At 39.7% G+C, this 21,780-nt stretch overlaps 1 protein-coding gene across 2 annotated transcripts in view; it reads left to right on the top strand.

Moving 5' to 3' along the window:
* Window positions 1-21,780, top strand: part of PDHX (pyruvate dehydrogenase complex component X) — a 73,056-nt gene that overhangs the window by 1,580 nt on the left and 49,696 nt on the right. For both annotated transcript variants that reach the window (XM_065635201.1, XM_065635200.1), the window contains exons 2-3: window positions 9,886-9,969; window positions 18,869-18,969. In XM_065635201.1, coding sequence (XP_065491273.1) covers window positions 9,886-9,969; window positions 18,869-18,969 — 185 coding nt within the window. The remainder of the gene's footprint in view (window positions 1-9,885; window positions 9,970-18,868; window positions 18,970-21,780) is intronic.

Genomic DNA, 21,780 nt, shown 5'->3' with positions numbered 1-21,780 from the left:
AGTGTGTTTCAGGTCTGCAGGGACAATTCACAGCATTAAAGTTCTTGACCCTAGGTTTCCCATAGCATAGTCTCAGACATTTGTGCTTAAAAAAAAAAGGTGATTTAATCGAACAATAAAGTTAAAAAGAAAATGAAAAGTACAGTAAAGAAACAGTCTGGACTGAGTGCTTCTCAAGGGAAGGGACCCTGAGACAAAAGGGGCTTGGGCTTTTAAACCCTCACAATCTATGCACCTGCTCTTCATGTGTCCTTCATGTTCTGTCCATGCATCTTTTGGTCCAACAGTAATTCTGGGTCTGGGGGCTTCTTTGTTTCTTACTGGATTCTCTTTCTGTGCCCGGGCAGCTCTTTTATGATTGTCATCTAGATGGTTTGCAGCCTCTGCTGATGGTGTTTCCTCTTTATCTCCTGGTACAGGTCTTCAAGGCCCACTGTAACCAAGCAACCAGATTAAGATAAATTCACAATATGTGGCCTGGAATTCAAGTGAGCCTGGCCGCTTACGCTGAGTTTGACTACTAATGCTAAATTAGGTTATTCAAACAAAAGAATCCAGCCAAAAGAAAATAATACCATTAAAAATAGTTTGATTAAACTTATTCTGAAACAACAGAATTTTACAGCCAGATGTTTCTTTTACTGAATGAAATTACCACAGAGTAGTATAATATTTATATGTAATTATGTTTTGAAGTAAAATGTTAGCAGCCTTCCAGGTAGTATTAAAGTTTGTTACTCACAACTTGTGAAGTCCTGTATTTAGCATCTTCAAAGAAAATGGAGCGTAAGGTCAGTTTTTAAACTTTATTTTTCTTATAGTTTCTAAATATCCTTGCAGATACACTAGAATAGAATTACACTGAAGTGTTTCCATTAGTCAAGAAGGTAAGGAAGGCTATTTGAATTTATAATACTCTATTTACAGCATAAAGCATGGTACTAGAAGTGGAAAGATGGATGTTCTTTACTCTTGCTTTGTGATGCAGAGTGAATTACTCTACTAGCACTTAGATATTTACATCAGTGATGTGGAGTTAACGTCTCACTAAGAGGGTTTGTATTCTCTTGTGTGCTGAAGCTGCTGAGCAGCCCTCAGCTCCCCATGTCTTCCTGAATAGGAATAGCTGAACACTGTGGGATTTTTTTTCAGAAACAAATTTTCCTTTGAGCCACATGATATATTGGTCTCTTTCAGATAGCAGAAAAGTTCTGCTATTTAATAATAAAACCCCCTTATTAGTTGCTTGAGCTTTACAAGTCAAATATGCTGTGTACCTGGTGAAAAGCTGGGGAAGAATGAAGGAAATAATTTTTTTAGTTACCATTGTAAGTACTTGTCTGATCTCCCGCTTAGTAGAGGTTTTGTGAGGTTTTTCTCTAATGACAAGTGGGTTTATTCTGTGAGGCGTCATTTGTTTTAGTGTGACTGTTAGTAATAAGTCATTAAGCACATAAGACTCTTAGCCTACTATATTGGCTATTAAAGACACAGTTACATACTTTCTAAGATGAGTTTGAGTGCTGATCCTCAGTTACAGTTACCATTTTGCAGTGAGGCACAATAGTATAGAAAATTCTCATTTTCAGATTTGACATGTGCCGTGACTTTTGGATTCTTCCTTCTGCTTTGTATCCTGTTTATTTTATTATTTATTTACACACTTCATGTGTACTTGCTGCTGGATCTTTTAACTTGATCAAAGGACCAGAAGGGACTGTATGTTTTGTGGTCGTTGCTCATAATATATTTGAAAGGGAAGATGTTACAGTGGCACAAATTTGTTGCTCAATTTCATGTTTATGCCTAAGTATGGAGCAAATTCTGGGGAATGGTTCAAGTGACTCTTTACTGAAGTGAAACGCGAACATGTTTAAAAATTTTTTCCCCTCATTAGAAATGTGAAATGCTTTCACTTTTTTTCATGGAAGTATGTCCACTAGTTCTAGATAGCCCTAGATGTTTGTGGGATATGGTTTCAAAATCATGTTTTGACAAGTTAGACAGATGAAACAGAGAATACTTTTTTGCATCCTGTAATCTACTTGTTGTTATCTGTAAATATTTTTTAAGTGAACACATATAGTGTAAATTGTGAACTTATGCTTGTATTTGAAAAATGATCATACACAAAACATGATTTGGTAAATGAACACAGGCATCCATAGAATAATACACATTCTTAACATAGTTTGTCTGTGTATTGGTCCAAGATGGGGGGGGTTGCAAGAAGAAACTACTTAAAGAAAATCCTTGGAGGTAATTCAAATGGGAATTGCCAGGGTTATGAGGAACATTGGATACATTTCTAAGCATTATAGTAATAAGTAATATTAAACTGACATGTATTCAAGTACCATGGAAAGGCTGAGACAAATATGTGTATTTCCTCATGCAGTCTTCTGGGAGCAGGAACCATGCATACACTGGACTCATTTCCACTGTGCTCAGTTCAAGTGTTTTGGGGAGCATGATCCTCGTTGTGTTGCTCTCCTGGGGGCTTTTGGGAATAAATAACTTACTTTCTTCTCTTGGTGCATTCTAAAATGTCAAGATCATTGATGGCTGCTGAGGTTGTTACAGGTTTGCTACAATGTTTCTGTTTCACATTCTTAAAAAAGTTATGAATGGTTTGGGTTGGAAGGGACCTTTAAAGGTCATCTAATCTGACTCCCGCTGCAAAGAGCAGGGACAACCTAATTAGCTTGGGTTACTCAGAGCCACATCCAACGTGGCCTTGAACGTTTCCAGGCATAGGGCATCTACCACCTCTCTGGGCAACCTATTCTAGTGTTTCACCACCCTCATCTCCTTTTTGGAGTCTTCTTTTCTCCAGACTAAACAACTAAACAACTCCAACTCTCTCAGCTGTTCTTTGTAGGAGAGGTGTTCCATCCCTCTGATCATCTTTGTGGCCCTCTTCTGGACCTTCTCCAACAGGTCCTTGTACTGAGTGCTCCAGAGCTGGATGCAGTAGTCTGGCTGGAGACTCACCAGAGTGGAATAGAGGGGCAGAATCACCTCCCTTAACCTGCTGGCCACACTTCTTTTGATGCAGTCCAAGATACAGTTTGTCTTCTGGGCTGCAAGTGCACATTGCCGGCTCATGTCCAGTTTTTCATCCACCTGTAGTGCCCTGCAGGGCTGATTTCAATCTCTTCATCCCCCAGCCTGTATTGATAACAGGGGTTGCCCTGACCCAGCTGCAGGACCTTGCCCTTGACCTTGTTGAACCTTATGCGTTTCTCTTGGGTCTACGTCTTGAGCTTGTCCAAATTCCTCTGGATGGCATGCTGTCCCTCAGGCGTGTCAACCACACCACTCAGCTTGGTGTCTGCAAATTTGCCAAGAGTGCACTTGATCCCACTATCTGTCATTGATGGAGATTAATTAAACAGTACTGGTCCCGATATCGGCCCCTGAGGACACCATTATCACCCATCTCTATCTGGACATTCAGTCATTGACCACTGCTCTCTGGATGTGACCATCCAGCCAGTTCCTCATCCACCAAATGGTCTATCCGTCAAACCTATATCTGTCTATTTTAGAGAGCAAGATATTGTGGGGACTTTGTTGAAGGCCTTACAGAAATCCAGATAGGTGATATCAGTGTCTCTTCCCTTGTCTGCTGTTGTAGTTTCTCCATCATAGAAGGCTGCTAGGTTGGTCAGGCAGGGCTGTCACTTCCCTGTCCTCCTTGTGCCTTAGCATAGCTTCTGTGAGGATCTGTTCCACGCCCGGTTTCCCTTTTTGCAGTCACTGGAGACTTTACCTGACTGCTGTGACTTTTCAAGTATCATGGAGAGTTGCTTGGCAACTACATCAGCCAGTTCCCTCAAGACTCTGGGATGCATCTCTTCAGGTTCCTTGATGTTCAGGTTCCTGAGGTGGTCACAAACCTGACAGTGGGAGGGACTTTGCTCCCCTAGTCCCTGTCTTGCTGTTTATCCACTTGAGAGGTGTGGGAAGATAAATAATAATGGAAATAGAAATAATGGAGAAATTATGTAATGTCTTAAACTCTACCAAACCTCTGAAATATTTGAATACTTAAATTCTTCTACCAGTGTAATGATTTATTCTTTCATAATCCTGTAGCAATGAGAAAGACAAGGTCAGATTTATTTGATGTATTAACATTAATGAATTACAGAATATAGTTTGACACTTAATTCCCTTAAATCTTTGTGTATTAATTTAAGTTTCACTTCTCTCTCTGTCTTCTTTGAGATCTGAAATATGGTAACTCTTAGGACTTGGAAGTAAGGATAAGAAGCATTCTCACTCTAGGTGACGTGTGCTTTTTAGCTCAAACTTCTGGGTTTTTTTCCCTGTACTTTTTCTTCTGGATAATGGGGAGGAAAAAAAAAAAGATTCGTCTTCAAGTGTTTAAAGCTGGTGCAGGGTGCTCTAAGTAATATAGCAACTGAAGGAAAGTGTTGTTTCCTGTTGAATAATAAGAAGCCTTAATGCTTAGTAGTAAAGGGAACATGAAGCGGAATTGGTTCTTGCCATTGTATACCATGTACTTTCTACACGTCTATTTCTGTTCTCTAACTGAATACAGATTCTGATATAATAGTTCAAGAAAAAGCCTAACCAGTCACATGTTGGAAAACTACTCTTAGAAAATATTAGCTTGGTGCAAAAGTAATTGCGGTTTTTGCGTTGTTGAATTTGCCGTTTGATATTGGAATACATTCTTAAATAAATGTGGCTATGTATAACATCATTTTAATGCACTTTTTTGCCTTTTTTTTTTTGCTAATGACTTATTACTTGCTGTTCATTTACATAGTCTAAAATAAATATAAAATAATGTTAGACAAAAAGCAAATACAAGCGATTTTCTTATTTGAGTTCAAATTGGGTCATAAAGCGGCAGAGACAACTTGCAACATCAACAACGCATTTGGCCCAGGAACTACTGACTAACGTATGTGCAGTGGTGGTTCAAGAAGTTTTGCAAAGGAGATGAGAGCCTTGAATATGTGGAGCGTAGTGGCCGGCCATCGCAAGTTGACAATGACCGATTCAGAGCTGATCCTCTTACAACTACACGAGAAGTTGCCAAAACACTCAACATCGTTCGGTATTTGAAGCAAACTGGAAAGGTAAAAAAGCTCAGTAAGTGCATGCCTCATGAGCTGACTGAAAATCCAAAAAATCGTCTTTTAGAAGTGTTGCCTTCTCTTATTCTACGTAACAACAATGAAATATTTCTCAGTTGCATTGTGACTTGCAATTAAAAGTGGATTTTATATGACAGCTGGTGATGACCAGCTCAGTGGTTGGACCAAGAAGAACCTCCAAAGCCAAACTAGCACCAAAAAAAAGTCATGGTCACTGGTGGTCTGCTGCCAGTCTGATCCGCTACAGCAGGGATATCAAACTCATTTTCACCAGGGGCCACATCAGCCTCGTGGTTGCCGTCAAAGGGATGAATGTAATTTTAGGACTGTATAAATGTAACTACTTCCTAACAGTTAAGCAAGCTGTTTAGGAGTAGTTACATTTATACAGTATTACTGTTACAATCAGCCCTTTGAGGGCAACTGTGAGGCTGAACATATTGTTAAATAACCTTGAGACACCAGCATGTCACATACCATCCTCATCCATTGATCATGTTCTGAAAATAACAATGAACACAAAGCAAAATACAAGCACAACAATTCAAATGTATTAAAATTCACATTTTAGGCTTACCTATTTTGTTTTCTGGCTGGATGTCTGACACAGTTTTCCTCAGGTCAGTGTGTCTATGTCTGGTTTCAGGTCTTGTGCTGTAGCAATTCATAAAACAGCATGGAGGCTGTCATCAGTGATGTGCGATCTGTGCTTAGTCTTGTTTAAATTCATGAAATTATAGTATCATTCTGGTTGGAAGAGACCCTCAGGATCATTGAGTCCAACCATAACCTAACTCTAGCACTAAATCTTGTATAAATGCCTTTTAAACACCTCTAGGGATGGTGACTCCACACTTCCTTGGGCAGCCTGTTCCAATGCTTGACAACCCTTTTGGTGAAGAATTTTTTTCCTAATATCCAACCTAAACCTCCCCTGGCACAACTTGAGGCCATTTCCCCTTGTCATGTCACTTGCTACTTGGGAGAAGAGACCAACACCCTCCATGCTACAACCTCCTTTGTTGTAGGCAGCAATAAGGTCTCCCCTGAGCCTCCTTTTCTCCAGGCTAAACAGCCCCCATTCCTTTAACTGCTTCTCATAAGACTTGACTTGTGCTCCAAGGCTTATGCTCCAGTTCATTATTGAAAACGTGTTTGCACAGACAGGTGCTCCCAAACATTGACAGAATATGGGCAGCATGAAGTTGGAGCTGTGGCATCAAAGCAGAGGGCAGTAGGAGATGATAAAAAGTCCTCAATTTTAACATCCTCAAACTTTGCTCTCAGGCCACTATCGCTTTGAATATCAATTAACTCCATCTGAAGGTTATGGGGTGCACTGTCAACATCAGCGGTATAAGGATTGGCAAAGATGGCAAAGTTTGAGTGCTGTCTTCCAAAGTTTGAGAAGTGCCGGTCAAATTCATCAATTAACTGGCTCAAATTGGTACCCAACTGGATGCATGAAAAACCACTGGGAAGTGAGGCTGAGATGCTCTGACAAGCAGGAAAGTGTGCAAGATTGTCCTTGTCCACTTAGGACTTCCATAGGTGCAATTTATGCTGTGATCATGTTGGACATCTGTACGATGACTTGTTTGCGTCCCTGCAGCTTCTGATTTAGTTGGGCAAGATGCTTGGTTATGTCACATAACATAGCAAAATCCCAAAGCTGTTTGGATCTGACAGCTCAGTCAAGGGTTTTCCTTTGCTTTGCATGAAAAGTGCAATTTCTTCCCTAAGCTCAAAAAATTGTTTCAGAACTGCGCTCCTGCTCAGCCACCTTACTTCGGTATGGTATGGCACATCTTCATGCTCCAAGTCCATTTCCTGCAAAAACTCTTGAAACTGGTGATGATTCAAGCTACACACCTGAATGAAATTCACTGTTCTCATGACTATGGTCATAATATTATCCAGTTCCAGAACCTTTCCACACAGAGCTTCTTGATGGATGATGCAATGATATGTTATCAGAGGTGTGTGGCAGTTACTTTTTTGCATTTTCTCCTTCATTAGTCCAACCAAGCCTATTTTTTGTCCACACATTGGAGGTTCACTGTCGGTAGTTAGCCCTACCAGCTTTTCCCAGGGTAATTTATGATTACTTATGTACTTCTCCACCACATCAAAAATGTCCTTCCCTGTTGTCGTCCCATGCGTGGCAATTACATCTAAGAGCTCCTTGGTGACAGGAAAGTCCCTCCACTACCACCTCTCCCCCCTGTGTAATTCTTGACTTTCAATGCCCCAAGACACTTACTAGTGTCCCCTGTCAGTCTTACCTATTACTTTTCTCACACAGACTCACCGCTCTCCTATAGCTACAGCTGCAGCTCCTGCCATTCTCCTTCTCCTGCAGCATAACGCACATCACACACTCTGCACACGTGAGTAGCGCGCTGGCAGGAGCATATGGGCAACAAGCTCAGTGCTGCCGACGGGTAGAAACAAGGTGCCAGGCCGGATAAAACAAGGTGGAGGGCAGGAATCAGCCTGTGGGCCTTAGGTTTGCCACCTGTGCACTACAGCTTTCTGAATCCTGGCGGAACCATTCCATCTGAGAAGTATGCTCAGCAAATCAATGAGATGCACTGAAAACTGCAACACCTGTAGCCAGCATCAGTCAACAGAAAGGCCCCAATTCTTCTTCATGACAACACCTGACTGCACATCGCACAACCAATGCTTCAAAAGTTGAATAAATTGGGCTACAAAGTTTTGCCTCATCCACCATATTCATCTGACCTCTCACCAAGCAACTACCACTTCTTCAAGCATCTTGACAACTTTTTGCAGGGAAAATGCTTCTACAACCAGCAGCATGCAGAAAATGCTTTCCAAGAGTTTGTCGGATCCCAAAGCGTGGATTTTTACGCTATAGGAATAAATGAGCTTATTTCTTGTTGGCAAAAATGTGTTGATTGTAATGGTTCCTAGTTTGATGAATAAAGACATGTTTGAGCCTAGTTATGATTTAAAATTCACCGTCTGAAACTGGAATTACTTTTGTACCAATCTGATAGTATCTAAAAAGATATTTATATATTTATTTATATGTCTTTGGCCTCAGAACTGTCCTTAAAAGTTTAGAAAGATAGTATCTCTTGTATTACAAGCTATACGTCACAATACTAGTTTGATATACTGGATCAAATGACAAAAGAAGTAGTGTGCTATGAAGCCAAGGAATGTGCTGTATTATGAGGCCTGTCCTGAGAGGAATCCCACTTTATATGGCATTCAATTTACTTCTGTGCAGTGCCACTTCTCTCTGTATGAGTTTACTAAGCAGGCTCAGTCAGTTGGCAGACGGAAGTGATCTGCTAGCTAACTGTGGCTAGTACATGGTGTTGCAGGGCCAGGGAGGCTGTGGTGTTGTGTTGCTTAAATACATTGGGCTTTTCAAATCTTTTTATTTGGCTTGTTAAAGGAAAGAAAAGGCTAAGAATTTACCAGGTCTCTGTATATAGACACCCATGAGAAGGATCTCTGTAATGAGAAATCTCTCAAGCTTTTTAACAGAGACATGAGATCCAATCACTGAAACTTGAAATTAGGCAATTTCAATCTGCAAAGTAGATATAGTTTCCTTACAGAAAGGATGAATAAACATTGGAAAAGTTTATTAGTGACACAGGTGGATCATCATTGTCTGAAGTACAAGGATCGGGGGCTCTATTAATTTAAAAGAGATACTTTAATTTGTCATCTGGAAAAAATTCCACAGCCTGTGGTAAAGAGGAGGAGGAGATGAGAAAGAGGATGTAGTGTTTCTGGTGGACTTTGGTAAGAGCAATGAAACTTCTGGTCTAGGAATTCAAGACTCTTGAGTTCCCATTTCTTTTTTAATGTTGGAATGTTGGTGGAATGGGATTACATTATTTGCTTTGGCATGCCCTTAATATTACAGTTCAGCATTAAGACAGAGCCATGTGTGGAAAGCCCCTAAAACGGGAAATGTGGTTTGGTTTGGTACATATGACTCTGATACACAAGAAGCAGGGGGTATTAGCAGGCTCTGTTTTGAAATCTGTGGCATTTTGAGAGTGAAGGGGAATAAAATAAAATAAAAAATGCTTAATAGCTTAATGCTAGCTGCTGGTTTTGGGGATTGGTTTGTTTCTTTGTTTGTTTTCCTAACGCATGTTTGTATTTTATAGCTGCTTTTTCATTCTGCACATGATAGCTTGTGTGTAGTTGGAGCTCTAAGCAAGTTGTAGATATTTTTTCTGTTTACAATACTGATGGACAAAAGTTATATAATCCTGTTTCAATTACATCTGCTGTAGGATTGTTCAGTAGGTCAGGCTGAGCTGAAGGGTATTTGAAATACTAGTTTGTATATTTTTAATAATGCACTAAGACTTGGTTATGGAACAAGTTTCCATTAAAAATTAATTGAATCCAAGCTGAAGCAGCATGAGTCATCTTCATCAGATCCAAAGTTTCTAGATCGTATTTTTACTTAAGGCAGAGTTTAATTTGCTAATACTTTGTATTATTTATGACTTCATACTCAAGTTGACCCTTATTCTCTGTGTAACATACAGGTTCTATATTTAGTGCCCTGTATTCCTTGGTGCTCTTAGGAGTGCATGCTTGTATGCAAGCTTAAAGAGCATCATAGTGAATCTTTCGTTCAGTTGTCTTTCCGATTCATGCACTTCTAGTTTCTGTTGCATTAGGCAGTTAACTGAGAAAATAATTGTAATGAATTAGTCTAGATAATCATGTGTTTATTTTACAGGTACACCTGGTATTAAAGTTCTCATGCCTGCACTTTCTCCTACAATGGAAGAAGGAAACATTGTGAAATGGTTAAAAAAGGAAGGTAAGATAGCATTTTCTATGACTGTATTTGTTGTAATTTTTTAGCTATATAAATTTGTTATGTAAAAACAAGATCATTTTTTCTGGTTGTACCTTAGTATTTTGAGGCAAAATGTTTGGTATGTGTATGCTGTCTTTTTGAACAAGGTGTGCTTTAATGTTGTTGGTTCTTGAAACTTTTTTCCTTTACTTAATTGTCTTCCAAAAGGTTACATTGATTGTATTTTTGAAAAAATTCCATCAGGCTATTCCAGGGTGTGAGTGTGTCTGTGTGTTGTTTTTAATTCCTAGTGTTGTCAATGCTGATCAGTACCTTTGGAAGTCTGAAAGCCTTTGACTTTAGAGAGGGTCTCTGTTTCATTATTCTGCTGCATTACAAAATAACATATAGTATTTTTATAGCTGTTATTAAGGGCTTTTTTAATGTCTAAGTTATAGTCTACAGTTAAAGCCAATAGGACAATTTAAATTACTTTCATAACCCAAATTCCAAATGGGGAAATCTCTTTCCAAAAAAGACCAAACCGAAACCAAAAACCAAACTACTACTCCAAAAAAAGCCTTTAACAACCTTGGTTATCTTAGGTTCTTTGTACTCTGACAACTGAAAAGTAATGTACTTCTGCTGAAATATGTTGGAGCAGCTAGATAAATAGTCTGAGTGTATGTTCTGTCTTCGCATAGGTTGTAGGTAAATGAAAAATGATCCACAGAAGAATTGGCGGTGCTTGTTTTGTCAGGGACCTTTCTCCTACCCTTTCCTCTCTCTAATTTAATATTAAAACTGGATTTTGGCTGTAGTTTTGGATTCCAGGTAGCAGTTGTCCATTGGTATAGGATGCATTGCAGCGTTTTAGGTAACTGTAGGAATATATCGTGTTCTCAAACATTTTTAGATTTGCTGAAGAGTTGAATGCATTTGGAGAAAAGAAAATCAATTAAAGCATTTTATCTTTGACAAACACAATTTGGTGAGCTAAACTATTCTGCCTAGGTAAGCCATTTTGTTTGTTTTGATACAGCCAACACCATTGTGTTAGTGGAGTACTTTGCTTTTGTATGTTTTGTATACGTTTTGAGAAATGGCTGGAAGGCAACTTCTTGCTCCAGTTTGCTCGTAAAACTTATAGTAAGAATTTCTGCAGAATTTACTAGGAACAGTATGGCAGTTTATGTGTGTAAAAAGTAATTGCACCAATCTTCTTGAAACTTGTAACTTCAGGTAGGCAAGTATCAAGATTATGCAGAAGAAGGGAGCCATCGTAAGTCCTTTTTGGACTCATTAGTTGTCAACAACTCTAAGACACTAAAAATCAACCGTAGTCTGTTTTACAACAAATACAGCATTCAAAATTGCAAGAGAAAGCAAAGAAGGGAGCATGGTAGGAGTTAAGTAGATTCCAGTTTGCTCCACAACACAAATCAATTTGTTTTCCTCATAAAAAGGTCTTGGGACGCAACAGCTATATAATGATTTTTCTCTGTCTTTCCAGTACACTGCCACCCCAAAACAAAAGGAAGAAAAAGCTTCACACCTATTTTAATTAAATTAAAATAAAATCTTAATTGATGGTTGGACTTCAAGAGAAAAAACTATTTTAGGATTTTTATTGCTCTACTTTCTATTTAGAAACAAGACCAAAACTACATATAGTGTATTGTCTTATTTGGCACATCTATGAACATAATTAGTGCCTATGGATATTTTTTTCCTCTGACAGTCTGGAAAATGAACATAACGACAACATTAAAAAAGATAAGATAAATTTTGAAGAAAAAGCAAAGTGATATAATGCTTATACTCCTGTCTGCAAGGGATACTCATAAGTACGTAATCCTCCAGTGAGTTGGCCATCAAAATGTAGTCGCATTACTGAATACGAATGTTTTATAATCTCATATCCAAGAAAATAAATATTCTAAAGCAGTTGACAGAAGAAAGCTGATGGTTGCATATGAGATGTTTTTCCCACTCCATAACCAGCAGGGGTCACTAGAATACTATTTTGATTTTTTTTTTTTTTCCTGCTCTTTGTGTAATTATAAAATGTTTTCATTTTATGGTTTCACAGGTTGGACAGATAATTTCAGTACTGCAGAAGGAAAAATGCAGTTTAATTGACAGCTTTACTATTCTCATTCCTAATGCAGTTTGATCGATTCCCATGGGTAATGAAGTCTCATAAAAATGAAATGGTGTTTCTAAAAACTTGTATTTATTATGTATGAATTTAATGTTGGTGAAAGGTGATATATTGACAGCCCAGGAGACCAAAATCCTCTTGTTATTCTGGGCAGGGAACAGAAGAGGCAACAGTGCTAGCAGTTTCGGCATGCGGTATAACTGCTGCCTTCTGAAACATCACCTCTAGGGACTTCAGTCTCTATGCTCAGTCAACTTTGATTTGATTTGCAAAGAGTACATCAAGCAGCCTAGGGAGCACTAGCAACCAGGAGAGCTGTGAACAGAGCAGGCAAACAAGAGTGGGTTGAGGCAGTTCATGCGGAAGAGCGCGTAGGAAAGGTGGGGAAGCTCTGCCAGCTGGACCAGGGAGTATGGTGTCCACCTGCCAGAAAACCATGGTGTCTGTAAGGTTGGCACCCACCACAAGTGATGCAGCTGCCCAGACAGAGCTCTGGTGGGAAAGTGCTGCCACCCAGGTGTCAGGCTGCAGGGTGTGCCCTACTTCTACACCAATACTGGATGGCAGCACAATACTGGATGGTGAGCACAGTTGTGGGAGGTGTGACCAGGTAGAGGAACTCCTCTGCTTAGTGGCAGAACTCTGAGAGGAGGTGAGTAGGTTGAGGAGTATCAGGGAGTGTGAGAGGGAGATAGACCACTGGAGTCACACCCTGCCTTCCCTGGGACAGGCCCAGAGGTAGACAGGCACACACTACAGAGGACTCCCTACCTTCCACCATAGTGGAACATGCTGACTCGATGGATAGGGGGCAATGACAGCATGTTCCTGCCCAGCTCAGAAAGAGGAGTGTTTCTGTTGTGACTACCCCACCTTCCCAGGTTCCCTTGCAAAATGGGTATGAGGCTCTGCCAGTTAAACCAAACAACAATATTGAGGAAGGTAGTTCAACTATGTTCGAGGTGCCACAGAGGATAAGTCAATCTGCATGGTCCATCAAAACAAGTGCTACAAAGGAAAAAAGGCAGGTCGTGGTCATAGGAGACTCCCTTCTAAAGGGAACAGAAGGTTCAATATGCAGACCAGACCCACTTCTGAGGGAAGTCTGCTGCCTTCCTGGGGCCAGGGTTAAAGATGTGAAGAGAAAACTTCCTGCCCTGGTAAGGTCCTCAGATTATTATCCTCTACTAATTTTTCAGGTAGGCAGAGATGAGACCGTAAAGGGAAATCCAAAGCAAATCAAGAGGGTCTTGAGGGCCTTGGGATGACTGGTTACAGGATCAGGAGCACAAGTAGTGTCTTCCTTTGTCCCCCCGGTTGCAGGATATGATGAGGAAAGATACAGGAAAACACAGCAGATCAATACCTGGCTGTGGGATTGGTGTCACCAGCAGAATTTTAGATTTTTTGATCATGGGTTGGTTTACGTGACACCTGGCCTGCTAACAACAAATAGGATGCACCTGTCTAAAATGGGGAAAAGGTTACTTGGGCAGGAGTTAGCAGGGCTCATTGAAAGAGCTTTAAACTAGACTTGAAGGGGAAAGGGGAGAAAACCAGGCACAGCAGAGACAAACCCAAGGGCAGCATGCCAACATTTGAGGGATGGGCTGCTAGTAAGGCACTTTGGTCTGCTCTCTCATTGGAGGTAGGGGATGGAGAGCTGTGCGGTAGAAAACACAAAAGGGTTATAGATGTTATAAATATGTTAGAAATCACAGTAGTGCCTGAGAATGGTCACAAAGGAGTTAGGGCTTCTCACTGCAGAAAGGTGGCAGGATCAATAATCCAGTTGAAATGCATCTATACTAATGCACGCAGCATGGGAAAAAAAAACAGGAAGAGATGGAAGCCCTTGTACAGCAGAAAAACTATAATGTACTTGCCATCACAGAAACATGGTGGGATGACTCCTACAACTGGAGTATTACATTGTTATGGCTATAAACTCTTCAGAAGCAATAGGCAAGGAAGGAGAGGAGGTGGGGTAGCCCTGTATGTTAGGGAGTGTTTTGGTTGTCTTGAGCTTGACGAAGGTGTTGATAGGGTTGGGTGTGTATAGGTAAGAATCAAGGGGAAGGCCAACAAGGCAGATATCCTGGTGGGAGTCTGTTACAAACTACACAGGATGAAGACGCAGATGAAATATTCTGCAGGGAGCTGGGAGAAGTTTCAGAGTTACTAGCTCTTGTTCTCATGGGGGACTTCAGCTTACCAGATGTCTGCTGGAAATACAACACAGCAGAGAGGAAACAGTCTAGGAGGCTCCTAAAGTGTGTGGAAGACAACTTCCTGACACACCTGGTCAGTGAGCCAACTAGAGAAGGTGCCCCAATGGACCTGTAGTTTGTGAATAGAGAAGGACTCGTGGGTAATGTGTCAGTTGGAGGTCACCTTGGGCATGGTGATCATAAAATGATTGAATTTTCTGTTCTTGGGGAAGTAAGGAGGGTGGTCAGCAGAACTGCTACTTCGGACTTCCGAAGGGCAGACTTTAACCTGTTTAGAAGGCTGGTTGGCAGAGTCCCTTGGGAGGCAGTCCTGAAGGACAAAGGAGTCCAGGAAGGCTGGTCACTCTTCAAGAAGGAAATCTTAGAGGTGCAGGAGCAAGCTGCCCCATGTGCCAAAAGATTAGCCAGTGGGGAAGAAGACTGACCTGGCTGAATAGAGAGCTTTGGCTGGCACTTGGGAATAAAAGGAGAATTTATAACCTTTGGAAGAAAGGGCAGGCTACTCAGGAGGACTACAAGGGTGCGTGAAGTTATGCAGGGAGAAAATAGAAGGGCCAAAGCCCAACTAGAGCTAAGCATAGCTATTGCTGTAGAAGGGAACAAAAAATGTTTCTATAAATATGTAAGCAACAAAAAGACCGCTAAGGAGAATCTCCATTCTTTAGTGGATGGGAGGGAAACATAGTGACAGAAGGTGAGAGAATGCCATCTTTGCCTCAGTCTTTAATAGCAAGACCAGTTGTGCTCCAGGTACACAGCCCCCTGAGCTGAAAGACAGGGACAGAGAGCAAAATGAAGCCCCAATAATCCAAGGGGAAATGGTTAGCGACATGCTGCACCACTTAGATATGCACAAGTCTGTGGGGCCAGATGGGATCCATCCAAGGGTACTGAGGCAGCTGGTGGAGGTGCTCACCAAGCCACTTTCTATCGTTTATCAGCAATCCTGGCTAACCAGGGAGGTCCTAGTCAAATGGAAGTTCACAAATGTGACACCCATCTACAGGAAGGGCCAGAAGGAGGATCTGGAGAATTACAGGCCTTGACAGGTCTGACCTTGGTGCCTGGGGAGGTCATGGAACAGATCATCCTGAGTGCCATCATGCAGCACATAAAAGAAAACCAAGTGATTAGGCCCAGTCAGCATGGGTTTGTGAAAGGCAGGTCCTGCTTGACCAACCTGATCTATGACAAGGTGACCAGCTTAGTAGTTGAAGGAAAGGTTGTGGGATGTTGTGTACTTAGACTTCACTAAAGCCCTGGACACAGTTTCACACAACATTTTCCTGGAGAAACTGGTAGCTCATGGCTTGGACAAGCATACTCTTTGCTGGGTAAAGAACTGGCTGGATGGCCAGTCCCAAAGACTTGTGGTGAATGGAGTGAAATCCGGTTGGTGGCCGGTCACGAGTGGTGTTCCCCAGGGCTCAGTATTGGGGCCGGTTCTGTTTAATATCTTTATCAATGATCTGGATGAGGGGATTGAGTACACCCTCAGTAAGTTTGCAGGTGACACCAGGCTGGATGGGAGTGTTGATCTGCTTAAGTGTAGAAAGTCTCTACAGAGGCATCTGCACAGGCTGGATTGATGGGCTGAGGCCAATTGTATGAGGTTTAAAAAGGCCACGTGCTGGGTCCTGCACTTAGGTCACAACAACCCCATGGAATGCTACAGGCTTGGGGAAGAGTGGCTGGAAAGCTGCTTGGCGGAAAAGGATCTGGGGGTGTTAATCGACAGCCAGCTGAATATGAGCCAGCAGTGTGGCCAGAAAGGCCAACAGCATCCTGGCATGCATCAAGAACAGTGTGGCCAGCAGAAGTAGGTAAGTGGTCATCCCCCTGTACTCGGCACTGGTGAGGCCCCTACCTTGAATACTGTGTTCAGTTTTGGGTCCCTCACTATAGGGAAGACATTGAGATACTGGCGAGAGTTCAGAGAAGGGAAATGAAGGAGGTGAAGAAAACAAGTGTTATGAGGATCAGCTGAACAATCTGGGGCTGTTTAGCCTGCAGAAAAGGAGGCTCAGGGGAGATGTTATCGCTCTCTACAACTATCTGAAAAGAGGCTGTAGCATGGAGGATGTTGGTCTCTTCTACTAAGTAGCAAGTGATAGGGCAAGAGGAAATGGCCTCAAGTTGTGCCAGGGAAGTTTTCAGATTCGATATTAAGAAAATATTATTCACAGAAGGGGTTGCGAAGTAGTGGAACAGGCTGCCCAGGGAAGTGGTTGAGTCACCATCCCTGGAGGTGTTTAAAAGATGCATAGATGAGGTTCTTAGGGACATGGTTTAGTGCTAGATTTAGGTTATTGTTGGATTCGATGATCTCGAGGGTCTCTTCCAACCAAAATGATGCTATGATTCTATGAATGCAGTTTGTATCTTGTGATTTGGATACTTGGTTGTCAGTAAATGAACAGAGCACCTAGGCAATTGAATGCCAATTGGATTTGATCTCCTAGAGGGAAATTCGGCTTAAAAGCAAAGATGTGGCGTAAGACCAATGATATGCTCTGCAAAAGTGTTCTTTCCAATCCTGTCTATTGGGTAAGCTGGTTTGTATTTGATGTGAAAGTGGGCATCGATTTTGCAGTCTCTAATGAACATAACTATGATCCTTTCTCTTGTGCTTGGGTACTGAAATACAGATGAGATTTTCGAATGCTGCAGTGAAATATTCTTCTTAAAATTACATTTAATCAATTGCCTTCCGAACTTATGACCACTTCTTGGCTGCAGCAGTGAAAGGAGAATAAAAAAAAGTAGTGGAAAAGTGGTTTGCCTGGTTCTGTGAAGTCGTTTCCTGTTGCCTTCCCTGTGCAAGAGAATCTTTACTTTTCTGTGAACTGCCTGACGTACCCAAGTTAAGAGATGTCATAAATGACAAAACACATGAATCAAGGTATTTGCTTTGGTTAGCTTGCACTGTTGGAGTTACTGCTGCAGGTTGCTTAGCGCTGAGATTTCGTTGTAACGGTGCAGAGCACTTAGAGTCTGATCGCGGGCTGGGAGAAGAGAATAGTTGAGATACAGAGTTAAGCTCCTTTCTGCTTGCCTTAGTTCAATATGTTACAGAATTTGCCCAATAATTCAATTTCTTAACATCTATCAAGTACTTACTTAATGGTCTGATATATGGGCTACTTGAAGTAACGATCCAATGGAATTAAAATACTGATATAGAGCCTGAAATTATGACTCTCTGTTATAAACTGTTTATGCTTTAGTTATTGCGAAGTGCAGTGCAACAATTAAATAATTAAATGAAAAAGATCAGGTGCTATTTTGTGTACTCCCCTGCCAAGTTCTGTAATAGGAACAATTATGACTTACATAGTTTTATAAGTGACTGAGCTTTGAATGTTTTCATTGTTTATTACTGCAGAGATCATACCACACTTCATTTTCCCCTTCTAATTCAGGTAGTCCTGAAACAGGAAATTTATTTTTCTTTTTTTTTTAAAGGTGTTTGTCTCTTACCTAAATGCAGGTGGTAACCTGCACTAGGTTTATTGTGATGCTGAAGTATAACAGAGTGTGGTATCAGGAATTTAATGAAAATGCTTAGACACATAATACTGTTGCAGCATTTCTGGTACTGGGGAAATATTAAAAAATTACTTCTTATAAAAACTGTAGTCATGTATTGGGATTGTATGTAATGTCCCTATTTTTCAGTGCTGTGTAAGGAAAAGCTTATCATATTTTGTTGGAGGCCAAAACATTCAACTACCTCAAACTTTTTCTATGTAATTTCAATTTCAGTGTTGGCCATCTAGTCAGTATTGATCTATTTGAAGAATCTAGACCTGTAATATCTTTATCATGTGCTAGCATATATAGATATTCTTCAAAAGCAGAGGAAGAGTATACTTCAAAATTAATCAGACTTGTGTAACGTAGCAAAAGCAATTTCTAAAACTTGTGCAAATTTTTATTTCGCAAAGGAAGTATGTTTCTACCGTATTTAACTATATAGCAGACTGAGGAAACAAGCTTGCAGACATGCTTTCCAAAGAGATTAAAGTTTCTGAGGTTTTTATTTGAATGTCTTTAGTAGCATAGATAGAAACTAGAGAACTGTGATACTTGGTTAAAGATGTCATTGCCTGTGACTGTTGTCTTAAAATTACAGTTTTAAATAGCTTGCTTTGACTTACAGCTTGCAATGAACCCGAAAGGCTCAGGATTTTATTCAGGGCAGTGTTACTGAGTGATGGTGTTGTGGAAATAAATTTCATTGTGTGGGTACTTCCTCTTGGAAAACCTACTGTAAACATCAGTATTTGGAATATGTCAATGCTCTGCTGCAGCAGTTTGTGTCTCTGAATCTCGGTGTTTTTATTTGGAAACGAAAGCTACAATATGATAAACGATGGGGGAACAACTAGCTATAGAATATATTAAAGAATGTAAAATGGCTGTATTAAAGGGATAAATATTTATCTTCCATGGTTAAATAGATCTGGATTTCATGGTTAAATAGTTTAGGCTAAGTATTCTTGTGTTCTGTTCTATTTTGCAGGTGAAACAGTGAATGCTGGAGATGCATTGTGTGAAATTGAAACAGACAAAGCGGTGATTACCATGGAATCAAGTGATGATGGCATATTGGCTAAAATACTGGTAGGGATTCTGCCTTTCTGAGTAAGATTATACAACTTCTCTTCAGACTATTGTTTAGCATATTGCCCCAAAAACTAGTTTAGATAGCTAAATTTTCTTCTGCTCAGCTTTCAAAATAGTGCACTGACTTGCATTCCTAGTGAGAAATAATTGCTCTATTTATTTTGTACATATACCAGACTACTGGTACATGGTACATGATCCTATATATGTTTAATGCATTTTCAGTTAACCTGATTGAATTATGTTGGTTTGTACGTTTTGCACCTTATGAATTATTCCATGAAATATTGCCGTTTGTGACATCTCTGAGTTATAGAAAAGTTAGTTAGTTAGAATATGGAATTTTGGATGGTAGTGTACCCAGAATGCATGATCTCTGTGCTAGATTATCTTGTGCTGGCCATTGAAGATGGAACATTATACAAGATGGGCTGACCTGAGGACTATTCTTAGAATTACTGATTTCTTGTATGCTTAAAATTAAATTGATTGATTAGGCTTAATGTAAAAGAATGAGAACTGAAATGAATGTGAAGTTCTCTGAACATCATTGTGGAGTATTCGTATGTATGTGCACATATAAAAGGGAAGATGATCACTTTGTTTGAGTTCCTAGTTTATTTTTGGCTTTAAATCCTGTTCTGTACCAAGATGGAAGCAATAACAACTGGACTACAGAGATCAGGATAGAGGACATAGTTCTAATCCTGCATTGCTTAAGGTCAGCTTGCAAATCCTGTGCTATTCCTTACATACAAGTCGAATTCTGAATCTTTTCCTTTCTCTTCCTCCTCTTTTCTAAGATTTTTGAAAAATGTTTCTTATTTTAAAATGACCCAGTATTATTTCTCGTCAGATTTTAGAAGGGTGAGGCTTTAATTCTGAGGCCTTCTGTTGCTGCTTCTGTATAAAAGTAAATATTACATTTTCTGAAAACTCATATTTGATGCTTAAAGTTTAAGGGAGAGTATTTTTCTCGTTCCTTAAATATGTATAATGAGAAATGTGTTTTAGAGTTTCTTATCTTTAGGGAGGGGAGTGAAAATTGTTATAAATTTTGTTTAAAGACATGGAAAAGATTTTTCCTCCTTTCCAATATTTACCTGGTTTTCCAAAATTTTCCCCAAACAGTACCCAAATCTGTGGAGTTCTCTTATCCCGTGAAGGCTTAACCTGTCAGCTAGCCTCTAGCACTTCCAACAAGAACACTGGTATATTTTCTTTTTCCCTTTTAGAAATTGGGTAGATAAACATGGATAATCTTAAATATGATTTTGCAATGAATTTACAATTTGGTTAAGATAAAGCAACTTGTTCAATTACAATTGTACAATATCTAGTTAGGCTGTCAAGTAGGCAGCTAAATGGGGAAACAATAATGTTTTTCAGGTTTAATGCATATAGAGATACATAAAGAGCTTCTTACCATACTTGAACATCCTACTTATGACCTAGTGTCTCCAAGAAAAGTTATGAAACACTTCGTAACGTCCAAATGATACTGAAGAAATCTACTTGAATCACTATGCAGCTTTGTAGCTTTTTTGGTGATACATATGTTAAAATGAATATTCATGAATATTAATGCTCATGTGAAAAGTCTGGTTTTAAATGACTTGCCCTTGTATTTTGTGGGAACTCAGTAACAGAAAGGACTAAATTTCAGTTCTCCATGATGATTCAGTTGTCTTTGGTGATACTTCCCTTTCAATTCTTTGCCTCATTGCTTATATATCTTTATATATTTAAAAAAACAAAACAAACCCCAAAACAACAACCAAAAATGAAAGGCCTAAAAAATTATGAAGTAGGAAGGTCCTAGAGGCAAAACTCCATCTCTTTGTACAGTCTTGATATAGCTTCATCAAAAATGGAAGAAGTACAAGTGAGCATGTTATTAAAGAGTAAATGATACATATGCAGAAATTGTGCTGATTGCATGTTTGACTTTCTGGCAATACAATGATGGTCTTTTGCTGTTCTCGTGTGGAAATCCTTTATAAAGCGATATTATACTTTTTGTTGCAAACTACATTTTCCAAATTTTCATGGTACTTCTGTGCTATTCTGTACCTCATTTGAAAGAAAACAACACATATGAATTATAGTCTTTGTTCTCTCTACAAGACTCCATCCTTGTGGTTTGTTTGGGAGGACTAAAATTTTGTTTCTTAATTTCTTTATTTTTTCTCTCCCAAACTCTTTGAAATTTTCAGAATGGTCGCATTTCTGTTCTGTTGGAGTATTGCAGCTGTTTCTTTATGCCCTCCACAATAATTAAGCAATAGAGTGAATTGGAAGAACTTTGAATAAATAAATAAAAAATAATGAGAAATTGTTTTGCCATATATGTAGTAGATTATGAAACCCTTTTGTTGCATTAAGAGGATTAATTTAGTAGAAGTTAAGCCCCCTTGTGATGTGGCTGGGCTGAACCCCTGAGTGATGTCCAATTACATCAAATAACCTCAGGTTAGCACTGTAAGTCTGATTGTGCAAACATGCTTGCACAGATTCACAAATAGTATAATATATACTATAAGTCTGAGCACATTAATTTGCACAATTGGATTCACTGATAGTGTGGGACAGTCAGAACCACTGAATTTACACACTTGCACAGATTCACAAATAGTTTAATAATACTAAAAGTCTGAGTGCATTTAATGAGAAATTCTCATTAGTAGATCCTCAAATATTGAGGGTTATTAAAGCAACAATTGCAAGTTCTTTCAGATGCCATTGATAAATATACTGTCTGCAAAAACACACTCACGTTGCAAAATACACTTTAGTTGTAAAAACAAA

The sequence above is a fragment of the Caloenas nicobarica genome, chromosome 5 (genome assembly GCF_036013445.1).
Source record: "Caloenas nicobarica isolate bCalNic1 chromosome 5, bCalNic1.hap1, whole genome shotgun sequence".
NCBI classification, from domain to species: domain Eukaryota; kingdom Metazoa; phylum Chordata; class Aves; order Columbiformes; family Columbidae; genus Caloenas; species Caloenas nicobarica.
The sequence above is the reverse complement of the archived record's forward strand: the minus strand, read 5'-3'. Positions and strand labels throughout refer to the sequence as shown.